At 48.7% G+C, this 12,700-nt stretch overlaps 1 protein-coding gene across 1 annotated transcript; it reads right to left on the bottom strand.

Moving 5' to 3' along the window:
* Nucleotides 1-3,707: 3,707 nt before the first annotated feature.
* Nucleotides 3,708-10,151, bottom strand: LOC137063807 (serine-aspartate repeat-containing protein I-like). Its single transcript, XM_067435074.1, has 11 exons — nucleotides 10,032-10,151; nucleotides 9,792-9,959; nucleotides 9,540-9,671; nucleotides 8,778-9,467; nucleotides 8,490-8,729; nucleotides 7,728-8,075; nucleotides 7,032-7,373; nucleotides 5,634-6,563; nucleotides 4,590-5,507; nucleotides 4,230-4,517; nucleotides 3,708-4,013 (listed from the first exon to the last, which is right to left on the bottom strand). The coding sequence occupies exons 1-11, from the start codon at nucleotides 10,149-10,151 to the stop codon at nucleotides 3,708-3,710; spliced, it is 4,482 nt and encodes a 1,493-aa protein (XP_067291175.1).
* Nucleotides 10,152-12,700: the final 2,549 nt, after the last annotated feature.

Below are 12,700 nucleotides of genomic sequence, written 5' to 3'. Positions count from 1 at the left end.
GTTTCTGTTGATCATCTGTCCGTCATCGGCTAAAGCCCGCCCTGATGATCTCATCGGTCAGTTTCTGTCGATCATCTGTCCATCATCGGCTAAAGCCCGCCCTGATGATCTCATTGGTCAGTTTCTGTTGATCATCTGTCCGTCATCGGCTAAAGCCCGCCCTGATGATCTCATCGGTCAGTTTCTGTTGATCATCTGTCCGTCATCGGCTAAAGCCCGCCCTGATGATCTCATTGGTCAGTTTCTGTTGATCATCTGTCCGTCATCGTCTAAAGCCCGCCCTGATGATCTCATTGGTCAGTTTCTGTTGATCATCTGTCCGTCATCGGTTAAAGCCCGCCCTGATAACTTCATTGGTCAGTTTCTGTTCGGGGATAATTACTCCTCTATGGAGCAAGGCCAGACCGAATTGCCCGACCTAAAAATGTTGTGGGCGGGGCTAAGTTCGGCTGGCATCCAGGCTAAGTTAAAACGATAGTCAATGGAGATTGCTGAAATGCAGCTTACTTGTTTATTGGTGTTTTCAGATCATTCGCGCGAGAGAGAGAGAGCTCGCGTGCATATGGTTGCCAGATTGGACATGTTTAGGTAAAACACTGGATAGTATACGGGTTTCTTTTCACAGTAAAGCTCTGTTTGGGGGATTTAATTGCTGAAATCTGGCAACCGCACGAACGCGAGCTCTTTCTGGCTCGCGGATGATCTGAAAACACCAATAAACAAGTAATCTGAATTTTATCTCCGTTCAGTCGGTCTGTGTTCTGTCAGGACTCACGAGCCGCTTCACTGAACAGCTGTGAGCTGCTGAAATAAGCCAATCAGAGCAGAGCTCAACATTAATATTCATGACTCTTCCAAATAAAGCAAAAACAGAGCATTACATCCAAGGGACAGTTTACAGGGTTGTAAATGGACCTGTGAAACTGTATCTGGACAATTTTTGCCCTTAAATAAGCCACATACCCTCTATGTAGATATCAGAGAACAATTCAACATATTGTTTCAACTCATTCTAGGGCACCTTTAATATTGTGGGACAACTTTTAATTCCAGTGAAAGGAACTCTAAATGCTTCACCAAGACATTTTGGACAATTTCATGCTCTCGACTTAGTGGGATCAGTTTGTGGACGGCCCCTTCCTGTCCCAGCATGACTGCGCTCCAGTGCACAAAGCGTCGCTCCATAAAGACATGGATGAGGAGTTTGGTGTGGAGGAACTGGACTGGCCTGCACAGAGTCCTGAGCTCAACCCGATAGAACAGCTTTGGGATGAATTAGAGCGGAGACTGAGAGCCAGGCCTTCTCGTCCAACATCAGTGCCTGACCTCACAAATGAGCTTCTAGAAGAATGGGCAAAAATCCCCATAAACACACTCCTAAACCTTGAGGAAAGCCTTCCCAGAAGAGCTGGAGCTGTTAGAGAGGGGGGGCCGACTCCAGATTAAACCCCACGGGTTAACAATGGGAAGATCATGTGTGTGTAGAGGCTGCACAACACTTCTGGCATTATAGTGTATCTTAGATCTGTTTTCGGTCTCAATTCAGCAGAACATTCTTACAAAACCTTAAGCTAAATGCACAGATCATATGGAGTTTGTGGTTTCATGTCATGTTAGTCTAAAGGAGAGAAACGCCAATCATCTGCTCAATGATAGAAAGGTTGTGTTAGAGAGGAACGTGCTGAAGTCAAGCCGGATGATCTGAGATCAGATCAGAAGGTATCACTTTAGTATGGGGAACACATATTCACTATTAACTCCGACTTCTGCCCCAATAAACTCCTAATTTACTGCTTATTAATAGTTAGTAAGGTAGTTTTTGTAGCGTTTAAGTTTAGGTATTGGGTCGGATTAAGGGATGTAGAATAAGCTCATGCAGAATAAGGCATTAATATGAGCTTTATAAGTGCTAATAAACAGACAATATCATAGGAATATGCATGATCATAAGACACTAGTTAATAGTTAATAACTGAAACCTAAAATAAAGTGTTACCGATCAGAAACATCTCTCTTCACTTTAAGGGTTGCCTCGTTTGCAGCCGAAGATCCGACGTTCCTTCCACACTGACATCAGCCCTGCCTCCTCAACAGAAACTCACACACTTCATTTCAACCTGAAGGCCAGAATGTTTCCCAATCTCTGAGGGAGTGAGCTGGAGTAATTGCTTCCCTGTGTTTCCTCGTTCAGCTAATGTGTGTGACTCTGATCCTGCAGAACATGTTAAAGAGCTGAGGATCACCGCTCCTGATCTTCAGATAGCATTTACTGCAGTCATGCATGGGTTATATGCAATGCTTGTAATGTATAATGTGAAGATGGGAAATCCAACTCATTCATTTAAACCAGTTCCTAAAAATCCCATTAAATCCACATCATGGATAAATGACTGCATGAAAACACATTAAAATGCTTTCGAAAGCTTGGAAATGTAGAGCATTTTCATAATTCAAAAGATTTATAGAGAAATAAATAAGGGCGTGATCACAAACACAGTCTTGCTTTGTTTAGATGGATTATGGGAAGTTTTCCCAAAATGTGTTTGTATAATAATATGCAGAGTGCCTTGAATCATTATTGCCTTTACTGTGGAATATTATTATTGTGATTCTGCTCTTTGAACAGAGCGTTTTATCCTAAAGTTAAAACATATTCTGTAACCAAGGGAACACATGAGAACATAATTAGAAACCATGACAACCAGGAGCTAAAGAGGAAAAGTGAAACTAGGAAAAAAACATCAAATAAACTTTAAACTGAGAGCCTCTAAACACAAAGGACCAAAAGCATGACCGTATGAATGAGATCGTACAAATTCAGGTTAGTCCGCAGCTCACCCAAAGTTGAGTCGGCTGTTTGTTTGTCTGTCTGTTTGTCTGTATGCAGTGAGTCAGTGTCGAGACTCAGTCATTGTTGGGTATTTCCCTCTCTTTCCCTCGCCAGCCTCATTTTTCCACACAGACTTCATTTGACATGCATGTGCTTCCATTACGTCAATGAGGCGTAATCTGCCGCAGGTCTTTAAACGCTCTCTCTGCTCCAGACTCAGGTGGGTCCTGGCATTTCCCTTCTGTTAGCTGACATAACATGGTTAGTAGAGACGGCCCGAGAATCTGGAAGTATTAAATCATATGTGGTTTAAATAAGGACAGAGGAGCTGCTGTTATGTGCACTGACTCACTTATGATTGAAACACGGGGCAGTATTATTCAAGATGACAAGTGTTTCCACACCAAAGAGAGTTTGCTGTTGGATATATAAAACAAAATGTCTGTGACACAGGAACCACACAGGGACTAAAAACAGCTGGTCCAGCGTATAAACCTCCACTGTGAGCATCACAGAGTGTCTACATTAAACAGGCATCTTACTAAAATCAGGTGATTAAAACATGAGTCTCACGGGATCATTACGATTTTTTAAATCAGCAAGCTCAAGACTTTTATTCAGTGAGGTGACACATGTTGGTTTCATTGTGTTTTTGTTTGGTTTAGTTCTAGTTCCAGTTTCTTTTGGTCTCGTTTTCCTGCCATTAGTTAGTTTACGTGGTTTCTAGTTAGTTCACACCAGAGTTTATCTCCAGCCTTGATCAAACTCACCTGCCTGTAATCCTGAAGAGCTTAATTAGCTGGTTCAGGTGTGCTTGATTAGGGTTTGAGCTAAACTCTTCAGGACAGTGGCCCTCGAGGACCAGTGATCAGAATCCTCAGGGGGATTTCACTGAACCAGCAGAGGATGACCCAACACTACACAGAGCTTTCTCCAGAGCCCACCACAGACGCGGAGCCTGAGCCAAGCCTGCTGCAATAATAGAGCCAGGGAATGCCTGAGCCTGAGCCTGAGCCTGAGCCTGAGCCTGAGACTGAGCCTGAGACTGAGCATGAGACTGAGCATGAGACTGAGCCTGAGTCTGAGCATGAGCCTGAGCCTGAGCCTGAGCATGAGCCTGAGCATGAGCCTGAGCCTGAGCCTGAGCCTGAGCCTGAGCCTGAGCCTGAGCCTGAGCCTGAGCCTGAGCATGAGCCTGAGCCTGAGCCTGAGCCTGAGCCTGAGCCTGAGCATGAGCATGAGCATGAGCATGAGACTGAGACTGAGCATGAGACTGAGACTGAGCCTGAGCCTGAGCCTGAGCCTGAGCATGAGCATGAGCATGAGCCTGAGCATGAGCATGAGCATGAGCCTGAGCCTGAGCCTGAGCCTGAGCCTGAGCATGAGCATGAGCATGAGCCTGAGCATGAGCATGAGCATGAGCATGAGCATGAGCCTGAGCCTGAGCCTGAGCCTGAGCCTGAGCATGAGCCTGAGCATGAGCATGAGCATGAGCATGAGCCTGAGCATGAGCATGAGCATGAGCATGAGCATGAGCATGAGCCTGAGCCTGAGCCTGAGCATGAGCCTGAGCATGAGCATGAGCATGAGCATGAGCATGAGCCTGAGCCTGAGCCTGAGCCTGAGCATGAGCATGAGCATGAGACTGAGCATGAGACTGAGCCTGAGCCTGAGCCTGAGCCTGAGCCTGAGCATGAGCATGAGCATGAGCCTGAGCCTGAGCCTGAGCCTTAGCCTGAGCCTGAGCCTGAGCCTGAGCCTGAGCCTGAGCCTGAGCATGAGCATGAGCCTGAGCCTGAGCCTGAGCCTGAGCCTGAGCCTGAGCCTGAGCATGAGACTGAACATGAGCATGAGCATGAGCCTGAGCCTGAGCCTGAGCCTGAGCATGAGCATGAGCATGAGACTGAACATGAGCATGAGCATGAGCATGAGCATGAGCCTGAGCCTGAGCCTGAGCCTGAGCCTGAGCCTGAGCCTGAGCCTGAGCCTGAGCATGAGACTGAACATGAGCATGAGCATGAGACTGAGAATGAGAATGAGCCTGAGCCTGAGCATGAGCATGAGCATGAGCATGAGCATGAGCATGAGCATGAGCATGAGCATGAGCCTGAGCCTGAGCCTGGGCATGAGACTGAACATGAGCCTGAGCATGAGCATGAGCATGAGCATGAGCCTGAGCCTGAGCCTGAGCCTGAGCCTGAGACTGAACATGAGACTGAGACTGAGACTGAGACTGAGACTGAGCCTGAGCCTGAGCCTGAGACTGAGACTGAGACTGAGACTGAGCCTCAGCATGAGCATGAGCATGAGACTGAGCATGAGCATGAGCATGAGCCTGAGCCTGAGCCTGGGCATGAGACTGAACATGAGCCTGAGCATGAGCATGAGCATGAGCCTGAGCCTGAGCCTGAGCCTGAGCCTGAGACTGAGCCTGAGCCTGAGCCTGAGCCTGAGCCTGAGCCTGAGCCTGAACATGAGCATGAGACTGAGACTGAGACTGAGACTGAGACTGAGACTGAGACTGAGACTGAGCCTGAGCCTGAGACTCAGCATGAGCATGAGCATGAGCATGAGACTGAGACTGAGACTGAGCCTGAGCCTGAGCCTGAGCCTGAGACTGAACATGAGCATGAGACTGAGACTGAGACTGAGACTGAGACTGAGACTGAGCCTGAGCCTGAGACTCAGCATGAGCATGAGCATGAGCATGAGACTGAGACTGAGACTGAGACTGAGCCTGAGCCTGAGCCTGAGACTGAGCCTGAGCCTGAGCCTGAGCCTGAGCCTGAGACTGAGTCTGAGCCTGAGCCTGAGACTGAGACTGAGCATGAGCATGAGCATGAGCCTGAGCCTGAGCCTGGGCATGAGACTGAACATGAGCATGAGCATGAGCATGAGCATGAGCATGAGCCTGAGCCTGAGCCTGAGCCTGAGCCTGAGCCTGAGCCTGAGCATGAGCATGAGACTGAACATGAGCATGAGCATGAGCATGAGCATGAGCATGAGCATGAGACTGAGACTGAGAATGAGACTGAGACTGAGACTGAGACTGAGACTGAGACTGAGACTGAGACTGAGCCTGAGCATGAGCCTGAGCATGAGCCTGAGCCTGAGCCTGAGCCTGAGCCTGAGCCTGAGCCTGAGCCTGAGCCTGGGCCTGAGCATGAGCCTGAGCATGAGCATGAGCATGAGCATGAGCATGAGACTGAGCATGATCATGAGCATGAGCATGAGCATGAGCATGAGCATGAGCATGAGCATGAGCCTGAGCCTGAGCCTGAGCATGAGACTGAACATGAGCATGAGCATGAGCATGAGCATGAGCCTGAGCCTGAGCCTGAGCCTGAGCCTGAGCATGAGCATGAGACTGAACATGAGCATGAGCATGAGCCTGAGCCTGAGCCTGAGCCTGAGCCTGAGCCTGAGCCTGAGCCTGAGCCTGAGCCTGAGCATGAGCATGAGCATGAGACTGAACATGAGCCTGAGCCTGAGCCTGAGCATGAGCATGAGCATGAGCATGAGCATGAGCATGAGCATGAGCATGAGCCTGAGCCTGAGCCTGAGCCTGAGCCTGAGCCTGGGCATGAGACTGAACATGAGCCTGAGCATGAGCATGAGCATGAGCATGAGCATGAGCATGAGCATGAGCCTGAGCCTTAGCCTGAGCCTGAGCCTGAGACTGAACATGAGCATGAGCATGAGCATGAGACTGAGCCTGAGACTGAGCCTGAGACTGAGCATGAGCATGAGCATGAGCATGAGCATGAGCATGAGCATGAGCATGAGCATGAGCATGAGCATGAGACTGAGACTGAGACTGAGCCTGAGCCTGAGCCTGAGACTGAGACTGAGCATGAGACTGAGACTGAGACTGAGACTGAGACTGAGACTGAGCATGAGCATGAGCATGAGCATGAGCATGAGCATGAGACTGAGCCTGAGCCTGAGCCTGAGCATTAGACTGAGACTGAGATTGAGACTGAGCATGAGCATGAGCATGAGCATGAGCATGAGACTGAGACTGAGACTGAGACTGAGCCTGAGCCTGAGACTGAGCCTGAGCCTGAGCCTGAGCCTGAGCCTGAGCATGAGCATGAGCATGAGACTGAGCCTGAGCCTGAGCCTGAGCATTAGACTGAGACTGAGACTGAGCATGAGCATGAGCATGAGCATGAGCATGAGCATGAGACTGAGACTGAGCCTGAGCCTGAGCCTGAGCCTGAGCCTGAGCCTGAGCATGAGCATGAGCCTGAGACTGAGCCTGAGACTGAGCCTGAGACTGAGACTGAGACTGAGCCTGAGACTGAGACTGAGACTGAGCCTGAGCCTGAGCCTGAGCCTGAGCCTGAGCATGAGCATGAGCCTGAGCCTGAGCCTGAGCCTGAGCCTGAGCCTGAGCCTGGGCATGAGACTGAACATGAGCCTGAGCATGAGCATGAGCATGAGCATGAGCCTGAGCCTGAGCCTGAGCCTGAGCCTGAGCCTGAGACTGAACATGAGCATTAGCATGAGCATGAGCCTGAGCCTGAGACTGAGCCTGAGACTGAGCATGAGCATGAGCATGAGCATGAGCATGAGCATGAGCATGAGCATGAGCATGAGCATGAGACTGAGACTGAGACTGAGACTGAGACTGAGCCTGAGCCTGAGCCTGAGCCTGAGACTGAGACTGAGCATGAGACTGAGACTGAGACTGAGACTGAGCATGAGCATGAGCATGAGCATGAGCATGAGACTGAGCCTGAGCCTGAGCCTGAGCATTAGACTGAGACTGAGACTGAGCATGAGCATGAGCATGAGCATGAGCATGAGCATGAGACTGAGACTGAGACTGAGACTGAGCCTGAGCCTGAGCCTGAGCCTGAGACTGAGACTGAGCCTGAGCCTGAGCCTGAGCCTGAGCCTGAGCCTGAGCCTGAGCCTGAGCATGAGCATGAGCATGAGACTGAGCCTGAGCCTGAGCCTGAGCATTAGACTGAGCATGAGCATGAGCATGAGCATGAGCATGAGACTGAGACTGAGCCTGAGCCTGAGCCTGAGCCTGAGCCTGAGCATGAGCATGAGCATGAGCCTGAGACTGAGCCTGAGACTGAGCCTGAGACTGAGACTGAGACTGAGACTGAGACTGAGACTGAGCCTGAGCCTGAGACTGAGACTGAGCATGAGACTGAGACAGAGCATGAGCATGAGCATGAGCATGAGCATGAGCATGAGCATGAGACTGAGCCTGAGCCTGAGCCTGAGCCTGAGCATTAGACTGAGACTGAGCATGAGCATGAGCATGAGCATGAGCATGAGCATGAGCATGAGACTGAGACTGAGACTGAGACTGAGCCTGAGCCTGAGCCTGAGACTGAGCCTGAGACTGAGACTGAGCCTGAGCCTGAGACTGAGCCTGAGCCTGAGCCTGAGACTGAGACTGAGCATGAGCATGAGCATGAGCATGAGCATGAGCATGAGCATGAGCCTGAGCCTGAGCCTGAGCCTGAGCCTGAGCCTGAGCATGAGCCTGAGCCTGAGCCTGAGCCTGAGCCTGAGCCTGAGACTGAGACTGAGCCTGAGACTGAGCCTGAGCCTGAGCCTGAGCCTGAGACTGAGCCTGAGACTGAGACTGAGACTGAGACTGAGCCTCAGCATGAGCATGAGCATGAGACTGAGCCTGAGCCTGAGCCTGAGCCTGAGCATGAGACTGAGACTGAGACTGAGACTGAGACTGAGACTGAGCATGAGCCTGAGACTGAGCCTGAGCCTGAGCCTGAGACTGAGACTGAGCCTCAGCATGAGCATGAGCATGAGACTGAGACTGAGCCTGAGCCTGAGCCTGAGCCTGAGACTGAGCATGAGACTGAGACTGAGACTGAGCATGAGCCTGAGCCTGAGCATGAGACTGAGACTGAGACTGAGCATGAGCATGAGCATGAGACTGAGCCTGAGCCTGAGCCTGAGCCTGAGCCTGAGCCTGAGCCTGAACCTGAGCCTGAGCCTGAGCCTGAGCCTGAGCCTGAGCCTGAGCCTGAGACTGAGCATGAGCCTGAGACTGAGCCTGAGCCTGAGCCTGAGCCTGAGACTGAGACTGAGCCTCAGCATGAGCATGAGCATGAGACTGAGCCTGAGCCTGAGACTGAGACTGAGACTGAGACTGAGACTGAGCATGAGACTGAGACTGAGACTGAGACTGAGCATGAGACTGAGCATGAGACTGAGCCTGAGCCTGAGACTGAGCCTGAGCCTGAGCCTGAGACTGAGCCTGAGACTGAGCATGAGACTGAGCCTGAGACTGAGCCTGAGACTGAGACTGAGCCTGAGCCTGAGCCTGAGCATGAGACTGAGACTGAGACTGAGACTGAGCCTGAGCCTGAGCCTGAGCCTGAGCCTGAGACTGAGCATGAGACTGAGACTGAGACTGAGACTGAGACTGAGACTGAGCCTGAGACTGAGACTGAGACTGAGACTGAGCATGAGCCTGAGACTGAGCCTGAGCCTGAGCCTGAGACTGAGACTGAGCCTCAGCATGAGCATGAGCATGAGACTGAGACTGAGCCTGAGCCTGAGCCTGAGCCTGAGACTGAGCATGAGACTGAGACTGAGACTGAGCATGAGCCTGAGCCTGAGCCTGAGCATGAGACTGAGACTGAGACTGAGCATGAGCATGAGCATGAGCATGAGACTGAGCCTGAGCCTGAGCCTGAGCCTGAGCCTGAGCCTGAGCCTGAGCCTGAGCCTGAGCCTGAACCTGAGCCTGAGCCTGAGCCTGAGCCTGAGCCTGAGCCTGAGCCTGAGACTGAGCATGAGCCTGAGACTGAGCCTGAGCCTGAGCCTGAGCCTGAGCCTGAGACTGAGACTGAGCCTCAGCATGAGCATGAGCATGAGACTGAGCCTGAGCCTGAGACTGAGACTGAGACTGAGACTGAGCATGAGACTGAGACTGAGACTGAGACTGAGACTGAGCATGAGACTGAGCCTGAGCCTGAGACTGAGCCTGAGCCTGAGCCTGAGACTGAGCCTGAGCCTGAGACTGAGCATGAGACTGAGCCTGAGACTGAGCCTGAGACTGAGACTGAGCCTGAGCCTGAGCCTGAGCATGAGACTGAGACTGAGACTGAGCCTGAGCCTGAGCCTGAGCCTGAGACTGAGACTGAGCATGAGACTGAGACTGAGACTGAGCCTGAGACTGAGACTGAGCCTGAGCCTGAGACTGAGCCTGAGCCTGAGACTGAGCCTGAGCCTGAGCCTGAGCCTGAGACTGAGCCTGAGCCTGAGCCTGAGCCTGAGCATGAGCATGAGCCTGAGACTGAGACTGAGCCTGAGACTGACTCTCCATGGCCTGATCTATTTTAGCCACTTTTACGTGGGTACCCGACTCGTTGCAGGACTCTACCTCACATTGTTCATATCATTGCAAATGCAGGCTTTGGCCCAGAGAACACACTATAAACTGCTGCCTTTAGAGGATCTGTCTTATCAGAACTGCCAAAGATGAGAAATCACAGCCTTGTACAAACACACACACACACACACACACACACACACACACACACACACACACACACACACACACACACACACACACACACACACACACACACACACACACACACACACACACACACACACACACTAATTCCTGCACTCAGAGTGTGTGCAAAACACACTGTATCTTTCTAAAGGCTGAGATCTGATCTGACCTGTATTTGAGCTTTCATGGAACAGTCAAGGTTTCCATGTTTATACACACGTTTGTCTAGTGAATGATTTTCAGCTCTGCTCGTGGATCAGACATGCTGGATCTTTCCTCTGTGGAGTAACTAAATGCAGCATTACAAAAGGCTGTTTAATATGGCAAAACACTTTATTCAGAAATGCTCTGAAAATCCCCCTCAGAGGGACAAAGTGCAAATCTCTCCACTTAATGTTCAGACAATTGGGGTTTATTTAGCAGTTTGAAGCACAACTCTGAGTTTCCAACTACAGTTAGGCCGTGTGTGTGTGTGTGTGTGTGTGTGTGTGTGTGTGTGTGTGTGTGTGAGATGAGGTGACTGTGTGAAAAGCAGTGTGCAAACGTTAAGTGTTCTCTCCCAGGGAGTGTATGAACAGACCTCCAGCGCTGCTTCTGCTGCTGAGACTCTTCAGGATAAACCCCACCGCTGTTATCATCTCTGTATAATCAGGCCTTGATACGCAGCGGCCTGGAGGATTCAGAAACTCACTTCAAACACACATCTGTCTGGACAGGTCACTACTTTCACTGGATCAAAAATATGTTCTAGGAATGTTTTGCTGTTCCCATTAAGTTATAAAATCGTTCAAAATGTTTTATTCTAACTTGTTGAGAACATTGTTAAGGACCAGAGAGCTTTGAGAAAACGTTTATTCATAACCTTGAGAGAACCTTGCCAAAATGTCCCGTCAGCTGTGTGAATATACATATATTTGGGCCATAAGGGGTCTTTTTTTTTTTTTTACTTTGCATGTCTTCCATAATAATTGTGTAAGAACCAAACACAAAAGACAGTTTCCTATAGTTCAAGCTAATAAAGTTGAACAAATAAATTCATTCAGGTTGCCATGTTTGAGGATTTTAGAGAGTTTGAGGAGAAGCTCTCTATGTTGAATCAATGGCAGCTGAGAACACGACGCCTGTGTGTGTGTGTGTGTGTGTGTGTGTGTGTGTGTGTGTGTGTGTGTGTGTGGCCTGATCAAAGCCTGAGTTCACTATGTTATTCTGTTCTAATCTCAGCTCTCGACAGGAGTCAGCCGTAGCTAAAGTAAACCTCTCTATTCTGAGTCACTTCAACAGCCACACATGTGGAAGACAAAGGGTGATTTATTAGGATTTGATCAACGTATTGTCAGTTTTATTAGGATTTGATCAACGTATTGTCAATTTTTAAGTCTTCATTTGTAGCTTGAAGGAAATCTTTCATCTGTTCTCTTGTGAAAGAAACACACTACGGTCTCTAAAATGCCTTTTGGGACAGGGCCTTAACTCTAATGAATGATCACTTGTGTTATCTTAATAGCATATATTTTTTAAAATACTCACAGATAATATTATATCAATAAAATAAAAGTGCAGTTAAACAGAGCACACTTTAATGACCAATTAAGCGTGAGCTTTGTAACAAATGTCAAAGTGCCAGTTTTACTGTAAAGTTTGTTTAAATCATCATCTTTAGTCGTGGTTTGCAGAAGTGCCCTTATTTTGAGCATACTAAAGCACATGTGAAGCACTCGATTGTCATTTTAACTTTAGTGTGTTATTCAATCATTAAAGTTAACAAATGTGACCTGGGAGCACAAAACCAGTCATACGGGTTATTATTTTTTTTAAATTTAGATGTATAGATCATCTGAAAGCTGAATAAATCATCTCTCCACTGATGTGTGGTTTGTTAGGAAAATATCAGTAATCTGAGGGAGCAAAAAACTCTAAATATTGAGAAAATCTCCTTTAAAGTTGTCCAGATGAAGTCCTTACTAATGCATATTACTACTGATGATACATTTATGATATATTTACAGTAGAAAAATGTACTAAATATCTTCATGGAACATGATCTTAATATCCTGCTGATTTTTGTCATAAGTGAAATGGATAGTTTTGACCTTATAGAGACAGATAACCCCGTGAGGTTAGGGCCGCTGTTGGGCTGAATTACAACTTCATGATCACAAACATATTTAAATACGTTCCATAAAAGTTTCAATAGAAATTACATTAAAGTATATTTTAGTTTACCATGAATGCTTGTCAGTACACCTTAACCATATTTCAAATATAGTCTCTCACTGAAGTCTTATGAGCAATGTAAAGTTCAGCTAATTTAGATTTTCCAAAGAACATGGAAAGTGTCTGAAAACATTACATTC

This window comes from Pseudorasbora parva, chromosome 24 (genome assembly GCF_024679245.1).
Source record: "Pseudorasbora parva isolate DD20220531a chromosome 24, ASM2467924v1, whole genome shotgun sequence".
Lineage (NCBI taxonomy): Eukaryota > Metazoa > Chordata > Actinopteri > Cypriniformes > Gobionidae > Pseudorasbora > Pseudorasbora parva.
Note: the sequence above shows the minus strand (reverse complement) of the source record. Positions and strands in the feature narration are given on the sequence as shown.